Genomic DNA, 25,998 nt, shown 5'->3' with positions numbered 1-25,998 from the left:
CAACAAATCATCATTAAAATAACCCGTTCTCAAACTCTCACTGAAGGGATGAGATTACAAGAGAATGTCAGTATTCAAGATCAAATGACCACTCAAAGATTGGGGATGTTTGAATCACGCTGAAAAATATTAGCAGGGACTCACACATCTGTATGCCAACGTTCACAGCATCATTATTAACAGTAGCCAAAGGTGGACTAAAACAGATGCTCAATGTGGTATATATAAAATGTTGCTTTTTTTAGATTCTCACAATGTTTTTATGAAAATCTCACTGTAAAGGTCATTACTTTATGAATTCAATCAACTTCATCTATATAGAAGAATTACATCACTAGTAGCAAGTAGGAACAATATCAACCAAACCTTTGCAGCAGTGAGATTTTCCATAGGATCCAAATCATTCTTATGTACTACTACTAGTGAAATACGGATTCCTTTTCAGTAGGACAGACATTAAGAGACCGACTTACCAAACTTGTCTTTATCACGTTGCTCTCAAGATCTTGAATCTGGGCCACTTGATGTTTGATGGTTGCTTCTTGCGTGGCATTTTTAACCTGTAGCCTAAAATGCAGATCTTAAGGTAATTATTCTCACACATAAATTTAAAACAACATCACATACTTTCTGAACAAATGAGGGTATTACAGAAATTCTTAAAATTTTGTCAAGAGGAAGATTTGGGAATTGTGCGATTTTTCTCATCGTGTTTTGTGGATAAGGTGCAAAATTGAGAGATAATATGCCACAATTCTGCATTTAAAAATAGCTCAAAGCTGGAATTTGTATCGAGCTTAACAATGATATACTGGCATAACTAGTACATTTCCCATACTACACTGTTCATTTGCTTTATAAATAAACAAGTTATTTTCTAAGAGGTTTAAATTATACTTTTGCACATGATCTTTCATCTCCTCAGCATATCTTACGGCCTCTGCATGTCGTTCCTGTTCTTCTTGCAACTAAAATAGAGAAAAAATAATTTTAACCACTGAAAATCTAGTAGAACACTATCACCTGTTTCTTTAATTTTTTTTTGACTTGAGAGAGAAATAGAGAGAGAGAGAGAGAATGCAGAAGTGGGGAAAACAGACAGAGGGAGAGACAGAGAAAATGGTAAGCAGGCTGCAAGCTCAGGGCGAAGCCTGATGTGGGGCTCTGTCTCATGACTGGTCTCATGATGTGGGATTTGGGATCATGACCTGGGTGGAAATTAAGAGTCAGGACCTCATCCAACTAACCCGCCCAAGCGCCGCTGTAAGTAAAAATTTTTGGAGCCAGCCACTCTCTCCTCTACATGCTGATTGATGGCTACTTTGAGGTCATAACAAAAGCGTTCAGCTTCTACAAAAGAGACTATGGCCTACAAAGATGAAATGTTTCAATACTCTTACAGAATAGTTTACCAACCTTACTCTCCTACAAAAACATAACATTGTTAATGTTTTTAAATTATATATGATCACATAAATGTACAAGTGTATCTATTGGTAAAATGGAGGAAATATAAGAATTTACCTCATGGTAAACATTTCTATTTTCATATTCCAAGCATCACATCAACTATGATTTTACATATTCACATAGGTGAATGACGTTGCTATTCTCATGATTATAAAACTGAACATGCTATTTTCAGTGACAACAAGATATTTAATGGAAGAATTTGAGAAATAATATCCTAGTAGGGGCCAGAATGCCTGGGTCTGATTTCCCAGTTCTGCTCATTATGAGCTGTATGACCTTGAGCACACTACCTAAAACTTCCATGTCTCAATCTCTGCATCTGTAAAATGAAGGTAATAATAGCACCTACTGGGGCACCTGACTAGCTCAGTCGGTTCAGTGTCTGGCTCTTGATTTCAGCTCAGGACATGATCACAGGGTCATGTAATTGAGCCCCACATCGAGCTCTGCATGGATAGTGAGGAGCCTGCTTGGGATTCTCTCTCTCTCTCTCTCTCTCTCTCTCTCTCTCTTTCTCTCTCTCTCTCTCTCTCTCTCTCTCCCTTTTTCTCTCTCTCCCTACATGCCCTTCCCCACATTCTCTCTGTCTCTCTGTCTCTCTCAAAACAAAGGACCTTAAAAAAGTGATCTCAAAATAAATAATAATAGTATCTACCCCACTGGGATGTTGTGAAGATTAAATTAGGAAATAATAGATGAACAACTTAGAAGGGTACGTGGCACATAGTCAGCTCTAAGTGTCTGCATGTAGCATGATTACTGTTGCTGTAGTTTGTGTTCCAATACAATGTGATAGTTTAGGCAGGTGGCTTGCCAATACCAGTTTTCCCCTATACAAATTATACTGAAGTTATTCTTCATTCCACCGCAAGTGGTAGCAAATGGGGAGCATGAGGCCCAGAATCTCTCCTCAGTACTTCAAAAAACTTTGCCAATGCCACTAGCCAACAGTACTTTTTTCCACTTATAATCCTTTTAACTTACTTCCTCTCTATACCACTGAGTGGACAATGCTCACAGACTACGGTACAAATAGCACCTCTTTGACTCAGTAGTAGATCCTTTACATGACCATCAGAGGCAAGGGAAAGCCACTGACATGGAAATAAACGAGCCTTGTGAAACTAAAGTTCCTCCATCATTTCATGTCCATACTGTTTACATTAGGCTGCTTTAGCATGTACTCTGATGAAGAGATTAAGGGTTTGTGGTAAAAGCATATCAGAAAAGCTGTCCCCAGATATTTGCATTGGTAAAGTGCTACAAATCTGTAAATCACAGTTCTGGCTGTGTAAGAAAGAAGGACAAATTTAGCGTGCTTTTTCATAGTGAGAGGGAAAAAAAACTAAACATTTGATTGAACATTTCTCCTCTATTTGATTAAGTGCTTTCATTAATAGTTTTACTTATATAAGTGTGTGTGTGTGTGTGTGTATAGAGATATACACACATTTTTTAACGTTTATTTTTTGATACAGAGCACGAGTCTGAGTGGCTCAGAACGTGAGGGACACAACGGATCCAATGCAGGCTCTGCTGACAGCAGAAAGCCCAATGCAGGGCTCCATCTCAAGAACATGGAGATCATGACCTGAGCCAAAGGCAGACTCTAATCGGACTGGAGCCAGCCAGGCACCCCTCAATTTAGTATTTCATTTCTTAGCATACATTTAGAATAAAAGCTTTGCTATACCAATGTTTTCAAGAAGAATTTATTGATACAGTATAAAGTAATTAATTTTATTGGAAAAACTGTTAAGTTAAAGTATTTTCAATTTATACAAGGATAAGTATCACCCGTGTCAAATATTACTATCCCTTAAATTTATACTTAGGAAGATGAAATTACCTGTCATGAAAAAAATAAAAACAATGTCAAATAAAGGACTAAATTGTTCTGCACAGGCTAGATGACAAGTGTCAAGAGAGTTAAAGCTAATGGGAGTTAGAACAGTCAGAGAAAATTCATTGGAAAGGAGACTGTGAGCCAAGTCTGAATAACATAGGTTTACTCAAGAGGAACAGAAACTAAAAAGACAGGACAGCATGAGTAACGGCTGAGAGATGGTAAAATCAACCTGATTAACTCAGAGGATAAAATCTGATGGCAGAGACATTAAAAACGGATATCCACACAAGAACTACGTAAATGTTCATAAGCAGCTGTATTAATAGGCAAGAAGTGGACACAACCCAAAGGTCCATCAACTGATGAATGAACAAGGGCCTTAGCCCACAATGGAGTACTGTTTGACAATAAAAAGAAATGAAGCACTGATATAAGCTGTAACCAACACAGATGAACCCAGAAAACATTAAGTAAAGCTAGCTAGTCCCAAGGGACCACACGTTGTGTGACTCCATTTATATGAAATATTCACAAGAGGCAACTCCATTGAGAGACCAAGTAGTAGACTGGTGGTTGCCTGAGGCTGGGGGCAACGGTAAGGGTTTCCTTTCAGGATGAGGAAAACATTCTACTTGATGGCAGTGATGGTTGCACGAGTGTACACAGAGACCGTGAACTCTGTGTGGCAAATGGGTGACTTTTATGGTATGTGTATTGTACCTCAAAATAGCTTTAAAAAAAACCCAATGGCAGGACACAGAGAATGTTCTTAATTCTTGCTTTTGGGCGTCCATACTACACATGATCAGAATATTTCCGTGCTTTGACAATATGTCTAAAAGGCAAAGAAAATGAAGGAAATGCCGAAGTTCAAGTGGTTTGTTAAGTGATCTTTCTGTACAAGTCATCCTGAAATCAATATACATTCTTCTCAAAAGTGAAGATGAGAACTAAGATAATTATCTGAATCATTCCATTAAACATTATCTTCTGATTTGATCCAGCTTGCCTCATCATGGTAATAGAGATATCATTAAAAAACATTGTTTAGTAGGGGACAAAAGTCTCTTGGGGCACCTGGGTGGCTACGTCAGTTAAGCGTCCAATTCTTGCTTTCAGCTCAGGTCATGATCTCACGGTTCATGAGACTGAGCCTCACATTGGCTCTACACTGACAGCATGGAGCCTGCTTGGGATTCTCTCTCTCTCCTCTGTCTGCCCCTCCCCTGTTAACATGCACGCTCACACTCTCTCTCACTTTCTCTCTCAAAATAAATAAATAAACTGTCAAAAAAATTTAAATTAAAGAAAGAACGAAAAAAGTCTCTCAATTTCTGTGAGGAAGGATACAAAAGCCTCAACTTTCCTAAAAGTAAGTATTATAAGAAAACAATGTATAACACAAATAGGAGAAGGAGAGGCAGAAGTTTATGAAATAAATGCATTGTAAAGATACTAAAATCATAATAAATTATAATGAAAATACCAAAGAAAGCGGTCCATGGAAATTGGTATCCTAAAACACTTTATATTATTTAACTAGCTATAAGTTAGCTGTTGACAGGTTACATTTACTACATACCTGACTTCTGATTTGACCTAATTTCTTCTTGAGATTCCGTGTTTCATCTTCCAGATGAAGATGTGACATAGACTGTTTCTTCAGAGTATCAGCCAGTTCTTGTTGAAGTTGTCTCACAACTACCTAATAAGACATTTCTGTTACTGATTTTCTAAATCATCTTATTATTAAATTATGTTAATAATAGACAACTCTCACATACGTACTTTGAGAAATATCAACACATACATCAATTCACCGTCTTTTTGTAACACATACACATTCCTGTTCACTGAATTCAGTTAAAGACACAAAAGGTGTTATCTGCCTGGCTACTTCTGATTGTTTATGGTGTCTCTTTCCAGTCTCAGCACGACAATTTTATCATGCAACATGTGGTTTTTATGCAACCGATCTTGTGTTTTCTCATGATTATCAGAAAGCTAAGTAAAACCAAGCACATTTTCAGATAGCACTCAATAAAATGGCATTATCATGATTTTCTTTTAAATGAAAGCATAATCTATGTTTAAACAATGGAAAGGTTTCAGGGGGTGCCAGGGTGGTTCAGTTGGTTGAGTGTCTGACTCTTGATTTTGGCTCAGGGAATGATCTCACATTCTGTGGGTTTAAGCCCCGCATCAGGCTCTGTGCTGACAGTCAGGAGCCTGCTGAGGATTATCGCTCTCCCTCTCCCTCTCCCTGCCCCTCCCCTGCTTGCATTCTCTCTCTCTCTCTCTCTCTCTCTCTCTCTCTCTCTAATGAATAAAGAAGCATAGGAAGGAAGGAAGGAAGGAAGGAAGGAAGGAAGGAAGGAAGATTACAGTAAGTGAATATCCAACTGGAAAAAAAATTAAGTTGGCTCCAAATCTCAAATTTTATACAAGCGTAAGTTCCAAAAAGTTCAGAACTTTAACTGTAGATAATGAAGGCATGAAAGTAAAAAAGAATTTGTGAGAAAAGTGTTCAGAATCTCAGAATTGGAAAAGCCGTTCTCTGATTTACAACAAACCAGAAGACCTAAAATAAAAGATTAATAAACCTGACTACACTTAAAAATTGAGTTTACAGTAGATATCGAACACAGCAACCCCACAGTAAAATCCTTAGCTCTGCATATACTCGGACAGATTAAATTTCCTAAAATTCTTCTTTCCTGAGAATATTTCATAGGTATCTACTTTGCTACCATTTCTATAGTCAGTTATAAGAATTATATCTATTGATAACTGAAAAATCTAGGCACTGTACTATAATAGAAACACTTCTACATACATCAATGAACTCATTTGGTTATCACAATTCTAGAGATTAAAACGGTGAGCTGCAGGACTCTCCCCAGGTCTTCTCACTCCACAAAAAGTGCTCTTGCACCAACCACTGCCACTTCTCTAGTGTAAATACACAAGTACGAAAGAAGTCTTGTATTTCAAAATACTGATAGGAAATAAGGTGAAATTTATACATCTCTTAGAATACCATGAGATTATTTACTGCTACAATAACTTGTATTTCCTCTTCATGTTGAAAACAGTAATAAATATAAAAGAGGGGAAATACACTCAACTATTTTATTAGGAATAAAATACCTATCAATAAATTATCATTAAGTATATACCACAGCATACCATTGTTATCAAAAGTTCCTTGTAATGAAATAGGATGCTTCTTGAAGTAAAACTGTTACTTTTCTCAAAAGTAGGAGACTTGATACCGAAAATATGATCAGTGAACTGGCTACACTTGCCCTCCTGTCCATTAGCGGAAGTGTTCAACTAACCTATTAATATATCAAGGCAGTGAAGTAACTGTTCAAAACCAAAACACATGTTGCTAGTAGCAATAGTTTTGAGATTAGGGAGAGCTCATCAATTCCTACAGAAAGTAATAAAAGCCTCTCCCTTGGATGAGGACATTATGAATGTCACTATTTTTTGCAGACAAATGCATTTAATCAAGACTATTATTTTATCCACTGAAGCAAAAATGCCACCATCCCCCATGACCCTCCTCAAAATATATGTGCTTTTAAAATCCTCTATAGTTTCCATGATGAACACAGTTCAGTTTCATATATACATACATATATATGTACACATATATATACACATACACACACACACATATATATATATACATATATATATATACACATACACACACACGTAGAAAAAAGTAATAATAACTAAAAAATAGAATATATACAAATACATATACACATGTACTTCAAAATAACTAAAGAAGATACCTTAGAATTAGTTTTCTTATGAGCCATTTCTAGCTCCTTTTGCTTGCAAAAGTGATTGTTTAGACTTCCATCTTGTAAGACTCTGGCCTTCTGTTCTGGAGAAAGTTGCCACTGAGTGTCACTGCGCTCTTCTACAACCTGGAGACACATTTCATTATGATTCTGGTCTCATACCATTAAAAAAAAAAAGGTCAAAAGCTGAAGTGGAGAACTTTAAAAAAATGTTCAAAAGAACATAATCCCATGTTTTAATTTATTTTAAACCTAAATAATATATCTTGAGTCAAAGGGATACTATAAAATATATATGTATAATATTACACTATGTAATATGGATGGAAATACAGTTTTTATCAAAAACTGATTTACCTGATTTTTTGTGGCCTTCAATTCCATGTTTAGCGTTCTAAGAGTGAGTTCAACTTGTTGTTTTGTTTCAACTTCTTTCTTATATTCGTCTTCTTTTCTTCTTAACTTTTCCCTAATATTTTCATATAACATATCAGCATTTCTTCTTTCTTCTTCTTCTTCTTGTTTTAAGGTACATCTGCAATTACATGTGCTTCTTTTAAAATTTGTTTTGTTAGACATAAAAAGTTCATTTTATGATCTGGTTCCACATAAGTTGGCTTATTATCCAAATGAAAAATTTCTATGTTCTCCAATTGTTTTCCTTGTACGGCTCATGTTTTTAATTTGTCACTTCAATCTCTTCCAAACCATATATACGGTTGAAAAGAAGCCAGGAGAAAGCATTATGCAACTTAGTTAGTTTTAGTCAGTAATAACTCTGGTAGATGTTGTAGGAAAGGAAGTTTGAAATTATTCAGGAAAGTTAGAGTTGAAAATTACCCCCTTTCCCACAGGTATAATTATTCCTCCATAGGACAGATAATTCAGTTTCTTATTAAAAAGAGAAGTTGCTGTTTATAAACAAGTTTATCAACTCACTGGAAATGAAATCTCCACTTGATGAAACCTTACAGGTACCTCCAAAAATGATGTGCAGTGAAAGAGAGCATCTGTGGATGTTGTTTACACAACATACATGTGCAGATTACTGTCATCCAAGACTACGCTGACTAGTCTAATATCTGTTGCCTATGCTTTTTGTTTCTTCTTCCACAACACTTGCAACTTACCTTGTTGATGCATACCTACTTTATGAATCACTTAAACATCCATTCTAGAACACAACAGGATACGTATTAATTAAGTAAACAATAAAGAGTAATATGACCTTTCAGCATACACTTTTGAATTAATTTTATCTACCTATGACAGAGATGTTGAAAAAACTTATCAGTAATCACTTTCTGTATTACTTTTTTTTAGTTTATTCATTTTTGAGAGAGAAAGGGAGAGCCCATGCAAACAAAGGAGGGGCATAGAGAGAGAGAGGGAGGCAGAAAATCCAAAGTGGGCTTTGCACTGACAACACACAGCTCGATGTGGGGCTCGAACTCACGAACCCTGAGATCATGACCTGAGCCAAAGTCGGAAGCTTGACTGACTGAGCCACCCAGGCGCCCCCATTTTACTTTGTTTAAATTTTTTATTGAGAGAGAGATGACGCAAGTGAGCGAGGGCAGAGAGAGAGAAAGAGAGACAGAATCCCATGACGGGCAGACAGAGAGGGAGAGACAGTGAGAGAAGAGGAGCTCACCTGAAGCGGGGCTCGTGCTCACCCAAAGCCGGGCTCGAGCCCACCCAAAGCAAGGCTCAAACTCACGAGATCATCACCTGAGCCGAAGCCAGATGCTTAACCAACTGAGCCACCCAGGCACCCCCACTTTACCTTTTAAGCCCTGCATGTTAAGAAGCAAATGGAATCAATTTTGGGGAATTTTACTGTCTTGAGAAAAATGACCATTTTATACTCTGTTGGTAGGTACAGAAAGTAATATAAACTTTCCTGAGAACAATTTAAAAATATGGATCAAAGACCTTTTTTAAAATTTTTATACCTTATCCAGATAACATTATATTGAAGAATTGATTCCAAGTAAGTAACCAGACATGTAGAAACAGATTTCTATAAAAGACATTCCTGACAGCATTAATTAAAATACAGAAAGATGAAAAACAGGCAGAATTCAATCTCTTAAATAATGATGTTTCTTGGACTATGGTGGACTTTTATATGGCCATTAAAATTGTGATTTGGAATATACATTAAAGTATTAGAAGTATTCACTGTTAAGAACTTGCTGTGTTTTTTCCAAGAATCGCACACCTCACAACACTAAACAAGTATTCTTTCCAGGAAAATCCCATAAGGTAAGTCAGCAATTACAAAACTGCCTCTACACATCTGTAGTATAAAAGGAAAAAGTTGAAATATTTCCTTAAAGCCAAGATGCTATACCTCAAACTGCAGAATTCACGTTCCCATTCAACTTTTTGATGCTCTAACCGTGATATCATGTCTTTCGATTCTTGTAGCTCGTTTTGTAGTGCACTAACCATTTTTTCCATTTTTGTAATTTTTCCCATAAGAAGTTTACAGTGATTTTTGTTAAGTTTCCTTAATTTCTCATAGGAAACACGTATATCTTGGATTTTCAAGAAGCCAGCATAATCTGCATCAGAGAAGAAACAGAAATAAAATAGATGAGTACTTTTTGCATATACAGGCCTGTGCATCTTCATTTCACTCATTCAAACATTGAATAAATATATACCTTCATTGGAAGATGTTATACTCAGCTCTACGCATACAATAGAGAAGACCCCTGGCTCTTGATTAGCTTAAAGTCTAGTGAAGGAGAAAGACAACTCAAATGGTAATTCTAAATTCAGATAGTTCCTATTAGAAGACAGAGTTCTGTGATCATAACTTGATCTAGATTGGGCCCAAGGAAGATAGATGTCCCTGAGGAAGAGATAACTATACTGAGGAATGAAGGAGGAGCAGGAGGCAATTAAGCAAAGGAGGAAGACAAGCACTCTCGACAGTCTAGAGCATGTGCTGAAGTTCCACTGTAATCTGCTTCTGGACAAGATGGGGTAACACATACTGATTGATCTTCCTACCTGAAGCAAGCAAAAACAAAACAGACAAAATACAATTTTAACATGATTTTCAAGACACAGAACTTCAGAAAATGAAGGACAATGATCTCTGAAAACAAAACACGTTAGCCTAACACGTATGCCCAAACTCATTCCCTTGAGAGAGTTTTCAGGCTACAACACAGGAGACATAAATTATTTAAGTAGATTTCACCATACTCCTTGTGTCAAGGTGGCAAAACTGAGAGTGTGGTGAAGTCAAGACAGATAGAGATGACAGGTCAGCATCCAGGAGAGGAGAAAGCAGGACACAGAAAGAACCCTGGGCATCTGCACAGGGTCCCCTTTGGCTATTCAGCAGAGTAACAACCAGTGCATACATGGAAGGAAGTCATCAAGGGAAAAAAATCTGAAAAGAGTAGAGGAAACACTGCCTGGTGCTCCCACAGCACGAGGGACAGTGTCTATTCACATTAGCTAAGATGGAAAAACTCATAATTTGCCTTAGGCTGATTACCACTCTGGATTCAGCCAATAATTCGTAAGAGCAAGACTAAAGGATCCAATTGTTTGTAAGTAACTTAACTATATCTCCAAACAAAGCATGAAAAGATAACTAGAGGCATAGAAGCTATAGTTTTAAAAACCAAATAGCACTTACAGAGATGTAAATTATGTTAGCCATGAACAATACGATGGGTGGGAATAAACACATATTAGACATCACAAACAAAAGACTGAAGTTTAACATTGGAAACCTGGGAGAAAACTTCAACTGGGAAATATACAATTGCCCAAAGAGGCAGGGGAAAGGGACAGGAAAAAAATATGGCCCAAATCTTCCTAAATTTCATGAAAACTGTAATCCCACTGACCCAGGAAGGATCTGTCTAGGAAAGAAGAAATGGAAGTCAACTCTTGTAATTTGCCTAAACTATATACGATGTGGTATAACATTACTGGAAGGGAGACTGTGATGCTGAAGCCATAGACTATAAACCCTAAACCAACCACTAAAGCAGCAAAACTGAAAAGTTCTAGCTAGGAAGCCTAAATAAATAAGTGAATAAATGAATAAATGAATACGTGAATAAATAAATAAATGGATAAAACTGAATCATAAAAATTACTCGATTAAAAGAAAGCAGAAAAAGAAGAGAACGGGAACAAGGAGCAGATAAGACAAATGCAAATCAAACAGCATGATGACAGATTCAAATCAACTATCTCAAAAATCACAGTAAATGGCCCTTTGTAGCAACGTGGATGGAACTGGAGAGTGTGATGCTAAGTGAAATAAGCCATACAGAGAAAGACAGATACCATATGTTTTCACTCTTATGTGGATCCTGAGAAACTTAACAGAAACCCATGGGGGAGGGGAAGGAAAAAAGAAAAAAAGGGGTTAGAGTGGGAGAGAGCCAAAGCATAACAGACTCTTAAAAACTGAGAACAAACTGAGGCTTGATGGGGGGTGGGAGGGAGGGGAGGGTGGGTGATGGGTATTGAGGAGGGCACCTTTTGGGATGAGCACTGGGTGTTGTATGGAAACTAATTTGACAATAAATTTCATATATTGAAAAAAAAATCACAGTAAATGAAAACGGTCTAAAAGCCTCAACTAAAACGCAGACTGTCAGAATGGATAAAAAAGGAAGACTCAACTATATGCCACCTATACAAAATGCACTTTAAATGTCAAGACAGAAATTTGTTCAAAAGATAGAAATATGATATGCCACACTAACACTTGACCAAAGAAGGCTGAGCTAGAGTGGCTATATGAATAGCAGACAAAACAGTTTCAAGCAAAAAAATCATTACCAGCAATAAACAACAGGTCATTTTATAATCATAAAAGGGTCAATTAAGAGCAATCTTAAATGTTCATGTATCTGTTAATAGCTTCAAAGTACATGAAGCAAAAATTGATAGAACTGAAAAGAGAAATAGGCAAATTCACAATTATAGTCTGATATTTCAATAGGCTCAACATCAGCAAGGGCATAGTAGACTTGGCCACCACTATTCTTCTCAAGGATCTATGGAACACTTACCAAAAAAGACTATGTTCTGGGTCAAAAATAAGCCTTAATAAAAGGAAGAAGTCAAGAGGCCTGAAGTCATAATAGTGTGTTCCCTGACCACAAAATAATCAAATCAGAAAACAAGCACAAAAATATCTCTGGAAAATACTCAACTATTTGTGAACTACAGAACACTTCGAAATATCCCCTGGGTCAAAGAAGTAATGAAAAAAGAAAAAAAAAATAGAAAGGATTCTGAACTGAATGAAAATGAAAACATAGTAGAATTTGTAGTCCTACCCTAGTAGCACTCACATGAAGACTGATAGCACTGAATGTATACATTAAAAAAGAAGAGGGAAGTGCGGTGCTCCTTGCTGCCTTTGTGGCTCCTCCCCCAGCTTCCCGAGCGCCCCGCCCTGCCCCGCCCCACCCTGGCAGTGGCTGGAGAGCAGGTGTTTTGTTCACAGGCTCACAGCAGGCACTTGGCCTTGTGGGGGCGGGGTCCGCCACCTGCCGGGAATTGAAGGTGGGGGAGTAGCTGTAGGAGGCGAACCCCCTAGACTGAGGTGGGCATTGGCCGGGCCCCAGGCTCTGCTGGAACGGGAGGCGGCGGCAGTGGCAGAGGCATGGCCTTCTGGAAGGGAAAGCCCAATGCCTGTGCACCTGTCTCTCCTCCCTTCATCTCCGCCCCTGCTATGAGTTGTGTGTTCTAGCTCCCCATCTTTTTCTCACTACCTACATCATCACCCTTCTTCCGACTTCGCTTCCCAGCTTCTTGCGACCGTTTCTCTCACTTAAGCCTCAGTTACTCAGGCTCCTTTCACCCTAGTCCTGCCGGAGACTTCATATGCCAGCAGTCTCTTTCCTGGGATGTCCCCATCCTTCCCCTCTCCCCACATCCTATTCTGGGCTGATGGCAGCCAGAAATCCTTCCTATTGCATTTACCGGCAGTTTCTACCTGGCCCTGAAGCTTGGCGCAGATCAAGTCCACCACACCCACGCTGAGAAGGACCCCTAGGAGAACCACTTGTCCCATGGTGGTATTGGACAATATGTTCTCGATTTTCCTCTGGTTGCTTATTTTAGTCTGAATATTTGTTACCTCCACCACTATACTTTACAAACGTATGTTTTGGTTGCATGACAAGGAGTTAGAAATGAGCCAGAGACCATTCGCAGGTAAGGAGAAGATTTAGACATTTAGTATTAAAGGAAGAAAGGAGAAACAGAATGTTAAGAAGGTTAGATTCCTCAAAGTATTTTGATATCCTTTGTGATCTGAGGAAGTGGAGATTACTGAGCCTACACAGATTGACATTTTGGGAGAAAATTTCATGATGCTTGATTCGCTCTTGGAGTAACGTGAACACAAGTTCTCAAACCTGCATATTCTCTCAGTTGGAACCAGCTGTATATCTGAATGTTCACTTTCATCAGAACTTGTATCAGAGAAAGAATGGGAGTCTGGTTCAATGAAAATGACTACGTCCGGGACCTGAAAAGGGTCATTCTGTTTCCTAATAGTGTATATGGCCATTTTAGTGGGCACAGATCAGGATGTTTACAGTTTACTTGGAGTATCCAGGACTGCAAGCAGTAGAGAGATAAGACAAGCTTTCACGAAGTTGGCATTGAAGCTATGTCGATAATGACCCAAAGCAATCTACACATTCAGTGCAATCCCAATCAACGTTGCACCGGCATTCTTCTCAGAGCTAGAACAAACAATCCTACAATTTGTATGTAACCACAAAAGATCCCAGATAACCAAAATAATGTTGAAAAAGAAAACCAAAGCTGGAGGCATCACAATCCCAGACGTTAGCCTCTACTACAAAGCTGCGATCATCAAGGGAGTATACTATTGGCACAAAAAGAGACACAAAGGCGAATGGAATAGAATAGAGAATCCAGAAATGGACCCACAAATGTATGGCCAACTAAACCTTGGCAAAGCAGGAAAGAGTATCCAATGGAAAAAAGATAGGCTCTTTAGCAAATGGTGCTGGGAGGGCTGGACAGCAACATGCAGAAGAATGAAACAGGACCAGTTTCTTACACCGTGCATAAACTCAAAATGGATGAAAGACCTCAATGTGAGAGAGTAAACCATCAAAACCCTAGAGAAGAACACAGGCCACAACCTCTTTGACCTTGGCTACAGCAAATTCTACTCAACACATCTCTGAAGGCAAGGGAAATAAAAGCAAAATTGGACTATTGGGACCTCATCAATGTAGAAAGCTTCTGCACTTCAAAGGAAACAATCCACAAAATTAAAAGGTACCAACGGAATGGGAGAAGATATCTGCACATGACATATCGGATAAAGGATTAGTATCCATACTCTAGAAAGAATTGGCCAAACTCAACACCCAAAAAACAAATAATCCAGGGAAGAAATGGGCAGAAGACATGAATAGACACTTTTCCAAAGAAGACATCCAGAAGGCCAACAGGCACATGAAAGGATGTTCAACGTCACTCATCATCAGGGAAATACAAATCAAAACCACATTGAGATACCACCTCACACCGGTCAGGGTAGATAAAATTAACAACACAGGAAACAACAGACATTGGTAAGGATGTGCAGAAATGGGAATTCTCTTGCACTGTCGGTGGGAATGCATGGGTGGTGCCACTGCTCCGGAAAACAGAGTGGAGGTTCCTCAAAAAGTTAAAAATAAAATTATCCAAGAACCCAGCAATTGCACTACTAGGCGTATATCCAAGGGATACAGGAGTGCTGATTCATAGGGGCACATGTACCCCAACATTTATACTATCAACAATCACCAAATTATGGAAAGAACACAAATGTCCATCAACTGATTTATGGGAAAAGAAGATGTGGTTTATATATACAATGGATATTACTTGGTAATGAGAAAGAATGAAATCTTGCCATTTGCAACAACATGGATGGAACTGGAGGGTAGTATGTGAAGTGAAATAAGTCAGTCAGAGAAAAACAGATATCATATGTTTTCACTCATATGTGGATTTTGAGAAACTTAACAGAAGAACATGGGGGAATAGAAGGGGGAAAATAGTTTCAAACAGAGAGGGAAGCAAACCATAAGAAACTCTTAAATACAGAGAACAAACTGAAGGTTCATGGAGGGGTGGGGGAAAGGGGAGAATAGGTGATGGGCATTGAGGAGGGCACTTGTTGGGATGAGCACTGGGTGTGGTATGTAAGTAATGAATCATGGGAATATACTCCCAAAGCCAAGAGCACGATGTATACACTGTACGTTAGCTAACTTGACAATAAATTATATTTCATTAATTAATTAATTAAACTACAGCCATGTGTGTTTGTGGGGGGGGGGATCTAACAATACGCTAAGGGATAATTTGTTATTACCAAATGGGTTTTATCCCAGAAATGCAGAGTTGGTTTAAGATTCAAAAAACGTATCTATCTCTGTACAGAAAATAAGTTCCTTGTCAAAATTCAACATCCATTCCAGATAAAAACTTTCGGCAATCCTGGAATACAAGGGAACTTCAATATGATTTAAAACAAAACAAAACAAAACAAGTCATGATAACTCTATAGCTAACATTATAAACAATGGTGAAAAACTGAATGCATTTCCTATAAGATCAGGAAGAAGACAGGAATGACATTCACTGACTTCTTCTGTTCAGCACTATACTAGCAGGTCTAGCCAATGCAATCAAACAAGATAAAGCAACAAAGGACATCCAGATAGAAAATGAAGTGAAACTGTCTCTACTAGCAAGGACATGGTCACAAAATAGAAGTTGGCAATCTCCAGCCTATGGGCCATGTTACTTGTTTTGGTAAATTAAATTTTATCAAAATACAGCCATGTCCATTAATTTATGCAGTATCTATTGGCTGCTCTTATAGTACAATGGAAAAGCTGGTTAGTTGTGACAGGGAATGTATTGGCTACAAGTCTACAATATTTACCATTGTTAGTAAAATAGTAGTTAAAAATGAATTTTATGACCTTTGCTTATGTAGAAAATCTGACAGGATTAAGAAAAATGCTACTAGAATTAATAAATGAATTTATTATGGCACATGGATGACTCAGTCGGTTGAGTGTCTCTTGATTTCAGCTCAGGCTATGATCCCAGAGTCATGGGATGGAGCCCTATGTCAGGCTTGCACTGAGCATGGGGACTGCTTAAGATTCTCTCTCTCTCTCTCTCTCTCTCTCTCTCTCTCTCTCTCTGCCCCTCTCCCCTGCTCATGTATTCTCTCTAATATTAAATATATCTATACATATAAATTTATCAAGGTTGGAGGATACAGAATCATTACACAAAAATCAACTCTATTTCTATATATTAGCTATAAAGAATCAAAAATTAAAATTTCAGGGCATCTGGGTGGCTCAGCTGGTTAAGCACTGGGCTCAGGCTCAGGTCATAATCTCACCGTTGGTGATTTCAAGCCCCACGTCGGGCTCTGTACTGATAGCTTGGAGCCTGGAGCCTGCTTCAGATTCTGTCTAGCTCTCTCTCCGCCCCTCCCCAACTCATGCTCTGTCGCTCTCTCAAGAGTAAGCATTTAAAAAAAATTAAATTTAAGATGTATTATTTACAACTGCACTTAAAATAAAAAAATAATCACAGTTAATATCATAAAAGACAGAAAGACCTATACATTAAACACTACAAAATATTACTGAGAAAATTTTAAAAGACCTATATCAAGGGAGAGATATATACTCTGTTCAGGGGTTAAAAGATTCAATAGAGTCAAGAAGCCAATTCTCCCCAAATAAATCTGTAGATTCAACATAATCTAAACTTAATTTCCAGAAGACCACCAGAGTTGTTTGTTTGTTTGTTTGTTTGTTTTAAGAAACAGACAAACTGATTCTAAAATTCACGTGGAAATGCAAAGGATCCAGAGTAGCGGAAGAACACCGAAAAGAACAGAGCAGGATGACAAACACTACCTGATTTCAAAAATCCTTGTAAACTGGCAGTGATTTAAACAGCATAATATTGGTACAAAGATGGACAAAGAGATCAATGAGACAGAATAGAGCCCATACATAAAGCCACACATATGTGGCCAACTGATTATGACAAAGGAACAATGGCATAAAGTGGAGAAAACACAGCCTTTTCAATAAATGGTGCTGGAACAACTAGATATCCATATGCAAAAGAATGAACTTGTATCCATACTCTGTATCACAAATAAAAAAGAATATAAAATCAGTCATAGATCTAAATGTAAGACCTAAAACTATATAACTTCTAAAAGAAAGCATGAGATAAAAGCTTTGTGACCTTGTGCTATGCAAATATTTCTTAGATATGAAAACCAAAAGCAAGAATCATACAAGAACAAATGAATGTGTAAACTGGACTTCACCAAAAAGAAAAACTGCTCTTTAAAAACACTGTTGAGACAAGGAAAAGTCACAGAGTGGGAGAAGAAAAACCTTGCAAAAAAAAAGAGAGGTGAGAAAGGAACTGTACCTAGCTCTTTCCACAATCTTTCTGTGCCACCATCATGATGCTAGTGAATGTCGTGGCAGATGCTTCCCAAAGCATAACAATACTGAAAAGAGAAGCAAACGCCAGGTTCTTACTAGGCCATGCTCCAAAGACATTGTCCACTTTCTAACTGTGATGATGAAGCATGGTTACACTGGTGAATTTAAAATCATTGATGATCAAAAGAGTTGGGTAAATTGTTGTGAAACTCACAGGCAGGTTAAGCAAGCATGGAGTGACTGGCCCCAGAATTGATGGAAAATGCAAAGATCTAGAAAAATGGCAGAATAATCTGCTCAGTTTGGTTTCATTATACTGACCACCTCAGCTACACTCATGGACCATGAAGAAGGAAGATGAAAACACACAGAAGGGGAAATCCTGGGATTCTTTTTCTAGGGATGTAATACATATGTGAAAATAAAATGCCTCAGTGGAAACAACAACAAAAAAAAAAGAAAACAAAATAAGGAACTGTGTCTAGAATATACAAAGAATTCTGAAAACTCAACAAGTAAGAAAACAAACAAACAAATTTTAAAACAACCAAAGATTTGGACAATTCAAAGAAGATATACAGATGGCAAACAAGCACATGAAAATATGCTCACCATCATCAGTTATTAGGGAAATGTATATTGAAACCATAATGAGATATATACTAAATATCCATCCGAATGGCTAGGATTTAAAAAGCTGACAATACTAAGTGTTCATGAATATGTATGTAGGAATTGGTGCTCTCACAGACTGCTGTTGGGAATGGAAAACCGTACAACTCCTTTAGAAAACAATTTGGCAGCTTCATAATAAGGGAATATGAAGAGACATGAGATTTTTAAGGGTGATGAATATGTTAGCTGTCTGGATTATGGTTATCGTTTCATACGTGTAAACATATGTCAAAACTGTCAAATGACACACTTCATATATGAACTAAACTTCATATATGAACTAAAAATGTTGGAAACGAAAAGCTCTTTCACAGGAAGAAACGTCTAAAACAGTGGATAAGACACAGACGGAAAGAAGGATGTAAAACAATACAAGATGAAGCCAGAGGACTGTGGCCTCTAACCTAATAGCAATGAGAAGTACTAGCTAAGCTTTAAGCAAGGGGGTACCATGATGAAAGACACATTTTTTTAAAACATATACTAATTATGGTTGCAATGTAGACCAAGGTCTTGGGAGGTAGAACGGCAGGGAAAACAATCCTGAAGTTATTTCAGTCATCTAGGAGAAAAATAATGACCTGAACTGGGTGAAGGCACAGAGGAGAAGCAGAGTTAACAAACACATTAGATGTGCCATTCCCTCTAAGAAAGGTACAGTAGAAATGATGACTCTTTGGCTGAGAGGATACAATAGTTCTGCTTTTATTTTAATATAAAACACATTTCTGAGATGAGCAGCTCTATAATACAGCAGTGTTCTATGGTACAGTAGTAGACAAGGTGTGCACATATTACTACAGCAATATACGTACCTTTACAATCCATGCCAAGTTGTTCAATCAGCAACATGAAATTCTTAGAGTAAGGCAACTCACAATGCTCTGAAGCTGCTTCAGATGACTGAATGAAGTCGACAAGGTCATCCATAGAAGTAATTTGCTTTTTGACCTACCAATGAATAATACCATTTCAAAATGTCCCCCAAATATTTATAAAATATACTAGGTGTAGAGAAGTGGTAAATAGCCGTCTTTTTATAAAAGCAAAAACAGGGGCACCTGACTGGCTCAATCGGTTGAGCATCCGACTCCATTTTGGCTCAGGTCATGACCTCAGGGTTCCTGAGTTTGAGTCCCACGTTGACCTCCACAATGACAGCATGGAGCCTGCTTGGGATTCTCTCTCCCCCTCTCCCTCGGCCCCTCCCCTACTTGTGCGTGCTCTCTCTCAAAATACATTTTAAAAATAAGTGAATGAACATTTAAAAGCGAAACCATAGAGACTTTTTAAAAGAACGGATTTTTATCAAAAAGACACTGTTATCCATAGCTAGTATTTCTAAATAACTTTTTCACAGCAAATGTCTCTACAACAAAGGAAGATTTTCTATTTTTTCACTACATCTTTCATAAAGTAATTTTTGCCACTGAACAATATTCCTAACAAATATGTATCAAAATAATATAATAAAATAAAAATAAAATAAATAATAAATAAAATAAAATTACATTGTCTCTTTTGCTTACCTTGTTCTTTTTCTTAGAAATTTTCTTTGCAGGTCTGAAAAAAAACAATTCTTTTCAGGCAAATATTAAATACTTAAAATACAAAGCGTATCTAAACCTATTGTTTCTGATATAAAATCTCTGCATTTGAATCTAATTTTCTACAAAGGGGATTAAACAACAGAGTAACATTAAACAACATCGAAAACATACTACTGCTAATATTAACAAAGGATTAGGTGTATCCAGTTCTAGTATATGTGCTGCTGAAGCAAGCACAACAAAGTACTAAAGTTAGGTAAAAACTAACAAAAGCAAAGTAAAATCCTACTGCTACTTGCATTATTTGATAGGAATGATACCATTGTTTGTGTTGTTGTCATTTTACTAAAAATAAGCTTTTACTGGCACTAAAACCTACTTGGTAAGTGCAAGTTAAGTCCCTATATGAAAGAACCCCTTTTTAACAATCATGATATTAACGTGTTGAAGACTCACTATGCAACTACTCTCTAGGCATTACTATGAGCACTTTACATGTCTTCAAGGTATTTGAAGCCCCACAACAATCCTATGAAGTAGGTTATTATATTAGGTATTTTACACAGGAAGAAAATGAGGCACAGAAAGTCGAAGTGACTTTCCCAAGAAGCCCTAGTCGCTGGCCAAGAACAGACCCTGAATTCAAACCCAGGAATGTGCCTTCAAAGCATGTGTTTTATACTATGTGGTTAAAGTAATACTCCAGTGTTTCTAACTAATATGACAGCAAATGAATCTATATTATGATTCGATTTCTAGCTATAGTGATACATAACAATTTCTGAATCTTACACATTTTTTAAGAGACTTTATACTTGGCAAGATGGGAAATCTACTTTCAATAAACTAAAGATTTGCTTCTTCTAGAGAAGTTCCTCTAGTTCATTCTAGAGAAGAATGAACAGGCATTCATTCATTCATTCATTCCACTGTTTAATTCCACATTTAACACATACTTATTGAGCATACAATCTGTGTCAATGGCACTGTTGGTACAGGAAGCATGGTTTTGGTAATTTAGAGCTCTCTAGTCCAAAAGGAATAATCTGTTATGGATTACTAGTTTCTTTTCCAATTGTAAATAAATAAAATCTTCCCCTTTCCCCAGAACCTAAATAATATTAATTTAATAGAACCAGATACTTTAAAGTCCCTAACACAATCATAGCTATTTGTGATACTATCAAAGGCACTGGATATCTAAAATCATCAAGGAAGGATTAGTTTTATTCAGAATGGCCTCAGTGTTTGCATACATTTATGATAAGTGTGTGTGTGTGTATACAAATATATACATATAGAACTTATACACATATACTTATATATACATATATAAGAAATTATACATATAATTTGTATATTATGCATATGCATATACATATAAATATAATATGTATATTATACATATAATATACATATAATAAATATACATATACATACATATAGGAAATTATACAGCCACATATATATAAATATATATAAATATATAATTAATTAATTAATTAAATTATTAAATTAAATTGATTTACTTATTTTAAATTATTTAATTATTTTATTAAATTATTTAATTTAATAAATTAAATAATTTAATTTAATATATTTTATATATATACATATATACAAATATATATTTATATATATGTATATATATATATATATATACTTGCATACATACATATATATTTTTAAATTTGCACATTCAATTGTATGAGAATACCCCATTGTGGAACCAATTCAGAATAAACCAACTTCTTGCACAAAATCACATGAATAAGAGTAATAAAGACAATTACTATAATTTTTAAAAGATAATGTAATACAATCAACAAACTTCCTAATGTTTGCAAACGCAAACAAAATTAAATTAACTAACCATGTCTATATCTATTGATCATTTCCAACAGAATACATTCTCTAAAAGCTCCCATCTTAAAATAAAAAGAGAAAGAAAATGCCTTTGCAATTCACATTCTTTTTCAGTTATCATCCATTTCTCTATTACCTTTCCCTATTAAAATGCTGTAAGGAGTTGTTTACACTTACTCATCTTCCATGCTTCCATGGTGACTACTGAAACTGCTCCTTGACAAAGTCACTTACCCTCATCACAACTTTTCAAGCAGTGTGTTTGATATGTTGAGTATTTCTTGCTTTAGCTTGGACCTACCTACACTAAAGCATTTTATTTCCACAAAAGGTAATCACTGCTAAAATTCCTTCACAGGCACGTAGGAATTTATAGATTTTACCTGTTTTCATGCTGATCCTTTTCACTGAAATGGCTGCCATCATTCTTTTGTAGTGGACCACCAGTTAGGGAATCTGCCTTCTGCAACACTGGTGTGATCACAGATCCTTTTGATGTCCCTTTTTCATTTTCACCTTTCTTTAACTTCTTCATATGTAAACCAGGTTCCCTCCTTAAAAAAAAAACAAAGCCATTAAAAAGCCATAAAAAAGCCAATGTTTTCTAATAATTTTACTGATAAAGAATAAAAAGACCATTTTCATCAAGTTCTGAATTTTACCCATCTGACTTAATTTGATTAATTCAGAGAACAGTGCTGAAGTACCAACCATACACAAGGAAATACTCATCTGTTGCTTCAAACACAGATAAATATACAATTAGAATACAATGCGATTTGTAAGAATTGACATGTGAAAATCTGTAAGTGAGGACAGAAAGGCTTTACTGAAAAGGGAAAATAAACAGCAGAGGTCACCAGGGAAAAAACAGGAGAAAACCATTTTCTTAGAGATTAGAATGTGAGCACAAAGATTACACAGATGTCATCTAGGTGCCTTGAAAGGAAAAAGTATAAGCTTTTAGAAACTTGGAAAAAAAACCATAAAATACATGGAAGCAAGTAGTAAGAGATCAGTCAGGAAAGATTCTGAAGAACCTTGAAGGTTACACTAAAAAGTTAGAGTTCATTGCCTAAAGGCAGTGACTCTTAGACATGGGAGTAATAACTAGATTTGTGCTCTATTTTTGGCTTTGCTTTTAAATATAAGAATGCTTAATTTCAACAAAGTTTTAAAGTAGCATGAGGTCCATATAACATGAAAGAAGAAATCAGGGAAATATCTTAGGGGAAAAACTACTTTTAAAATACCCATATGTCAGAGCGATATCAGTATGATAGCTGAACAAGATGTACCTTGTTGCGTCTCCCCACCTACAACAAACTGGCATCTTATCCACCCACGGGCAAAACTGCCTTTGCAGGAGCTGTGGGAATCTAGCACCATATTCCAAGGGACCAAGGAAAAGTCTTGCCTACCTGTGCTTCAGGTAACAGGCAGACATACTACAGTCTAATCTGTGGACCTAGCAATAGCCCATAAAGTGCCTCCAGCCCCTCCCTCTCAGCCGCATCTGGGAGTCCCTCCCTAGAAAACACTCTCTAAGATAATCACCCGTGGATGAGAGAGCCTTTTTGGAAAACCAGGTGTCCTGCAGAGAATTTCCAGCATCCCACTGGAGCAAAAAAATCAGGTTTGGACACACTGAAGAGGTAGTCATTAAAGACTGGAGGAGGTGACTGCTACTTCAAATGCAAAGACAGCAATGCAAAACTGCAAAGAATATAAAATATCAAGGAAATATTATACCATCAAAGGATCACAATAATATTCCAGTAATCAATCGGAAACACAGGGAGATCTGTAATTTATTCAAAAGAGAATTCAAAAATAGCAGTTTTAAGGAAACTCAGTGAGTTACAAGAAAAACACAAAAGCCAATTCAATAAAATCAGAAAAACACTCTATGAATAAAATGAGAAGCTTAACAAAGAGCTGGAAATAGTAAAAGCTAACTAAACAAAAATCCTGGAGCTGAAGAGTATAATGAAGGAGATGAAAAAAGCAAGAGTGATCACTTACAGGAAATGGATCAAGCAAAAAAAAATGTGAATTGAAAGACAGGAACTATCAAATTATCCAGTCAGCAGAGAACAAAGTCAAAAGAATGAAAAAGAGTGAGAAAAGACTATGTGACTACAAGTGAACCCTCATAAGGCTATTAGCAATGTCTCAGCAGAAACCTTCCATGCCAGGAGGCAGTGGGATTACATATTCAAAGTGCTAAGAGAAAAAAGACTACCAATCAAGAATACTTTACTCAGCAAAATTATCCTTCAGAAATCAAATCGAATAAATACATTTGATATACCGCATTAACAGGATAAAAAAATCATATCATCATCCCAGCATGGGAGAAAAAAGCATTTGACAAAATTCAACATCTTTTCAAGATAAAAACTCTCAACAATGTGGGTACTGAATTATCACACCTGGACATAATGAAGCCCAATATGATAAGCCCATAGCCAACATCATATGCAGTGGTAAAAAACGGAAAGCTTTTACTCTAAGTTCAAGAACAAGGCAAAGTTGCCCACTTGACCACTCCTATTCAACAGGATAGAGGAAGTCCTAGCCAAAGCAGTCAGGCAAGAAAAGGAAATAAAAGGCATCCAAATCAGAAAAGAAGAAGTAAAACTGTCTTTGTTTACAGATGATATGTTCTTATATATAGAAAATCCTGAAGATACCACCAAAAAGCTGTTCCATGGATGAAGGATACCAAATCAACATAAAGATGCAGGGGTGCCCGGGTGGCTCAGTCAGTTAAGCTTCTGACTTCGGCTAAGTTCATGATCTCATGGTTTATGGTTCAAGCCCTCTATTGGGCTCTGTGCTGACAGTTCGAAGCCTGGAGCCTGCTTTGGATTCTCTCTCTCTCTCTCTCTCTCTCTCTCTCTCTCTCTCTCCCCCCCTCCCCTGTTCACACTCTGTCTCTTTAGCCTCTACTACAAAGCTGTGATCATCAAGACAGTATGGTATTGGCACAAAAACAGACACACAGACCAATGGAATAGAATAGAAACCCCAGAGGTGAACCCACAAATGTATGGCCAACTAAACATTGACAAAGCAGGAAAGAGTATCCCATGGGAAAAAAAGACAGTCTCTTTCTTCTGGGAGAACTGGACAGCAACATGCAGAAGAATGAAACTAGACGACTTTTCTTATACCATACACACAAATAAACTCAAAATGGATGAAGGACCTGAATGTGAGACAGGAAACCATCAAAACCCTAGAGGAGAAAGCAGGAAAAAAAACCTCTTTGACCTCCGCCGCAGCAATTTCTTACTTGACACATCTCCCAAGGCAAGGGAATGGAAAGCAAAAATGAACTATTGGGACCTCGTCAAGATAAAAAGCTTCTGCACTGCAAAGGAATCAATCAACAAAACCGAAAGGCAACCGACAGAATGGGAGAAGATAGTTGCAAATGACATATCACATAAAGGAAGGGCTAATATCCAGAACCTGTACAGAACTCACCAAAATCCACATCTACAAAACAAATAATCCAGGGAAGAAATGGGCAGAAGACATGAATAGACACTTTTCACAAAGAAGACATCCAGATGGACAACAGACACATGGAAAGATGCTCAACGTCACTCCTCATCGGGGAAATACAAATCTAAACCACACTGAGATACCACCTCAAGCTGGTCAGAGTGGCTAAAATGAACAAATCAGGAGACTACAGATGCTGGCAAGGATGTGGAGAAACAGGAACCCTCTTGCACTGTTGGTGGGAATGCAAACTGGTGCAGCCACTCTGGAAAACAGCGTGGAGCTTCCTAAAATAATTAAAAATAGAACAACCCTAGGACCCAGCAATAGCACTGCTGGGAATTTACCCAAGGGATACAGGAGTGCTGATGCATAGGGGCACATGTACCCCAATGTATACAGTAGCACTTTCAACAATCGCCAAATTATGGAAAGAGCCTAAATGTCCATCACCCGAGGAATGGAGAAAGAAGATGTGGTTTATATATACAATGGAATACTACTTGGCAATGAGAAAGAGTGAAATATGGCCATTTGCAACAACGTGGATGGAATAGGAGGGTATTATGCAAAGTGAAATAAGTCAGGCAGAGAAAGACAGATACCATATGATTTCACCTATATGTGGATCCTGAGAAACTTGACAGGAGACCATGGGTGGGGGGATGGGGAAAAAAAGTTACAGAGAGGGAGGGAGGCAAACAATAAGAGACTCG

The 25,998-nt window shown here is 37.1% G+C and overlaps 1 protein-coding gene across 1 annotated transcript in view; it reads right to left on the bottom strand.

Moving 5' to 3' along the window:
* LOC102955594 (ankyrin repeat domain-containing protein 26-like) overlaps positions 1-25,998 on the bottom strand; it is a 103,046-nt gene that overhangs the window by 37,362 nt on the left and 39,686 nt on the right. The window contains exons 8-16 of the mRNA XM_042977189.1: positions 22,150-22,320; positions 19,880-19,913; positions 19,166-19,301; positions 9,500-9,713; positions 7,501-7,678; positions 7,132-7,293; positions 4,905-5,027; positions 898-968; positions 474-567 (exon numbers count right to left, since the gene is read on the bottom strand). Of these exons, the coding sequence (XP_042833123.1) occupies positions 474-567; positions 898-968; positions 4,905-5,027; positions 7,132-7,293; positions 7,501-7,678; positions 9,500-9,713; positions 19,166-19,301; positions 19,880-19,913; positions 22,150-22,320 (1,183 nt within the window). The remainder of the gene's footprint in view (positions 1-473; positions 568-897; positions 969-4,904; positions 5,028-7,131; positions 7,294-7,500; positions 7,679-9,499; positions 9,714-19,165; positions 19,302-19,879; positions 19,914-22,149; positions 22,321-25,998) is intronic.

Source organism: Panthera tigris (genome assembly GCF_018350195.1).
Source record: "Panthera tigris isolate Pti1 chromosome F3 unlocalized genomic scaffold, P.tigris_Pti1_mat1.1 chrF3_random_Un_scaffold_83, whole genome shotgun sequence".
In the NCBI taxonomy this organism is placed as follows: Eukaryota; Metazoa; Chordata; class Mammalia; order Carnivora; family Felidae; genus Panthera; species Panthera tigris.
The sequence above is the reverse complement of the archived record's forward strand: the minus strand, read 5'-3'. Positions and strand labels throughout refer to the sequence as shown.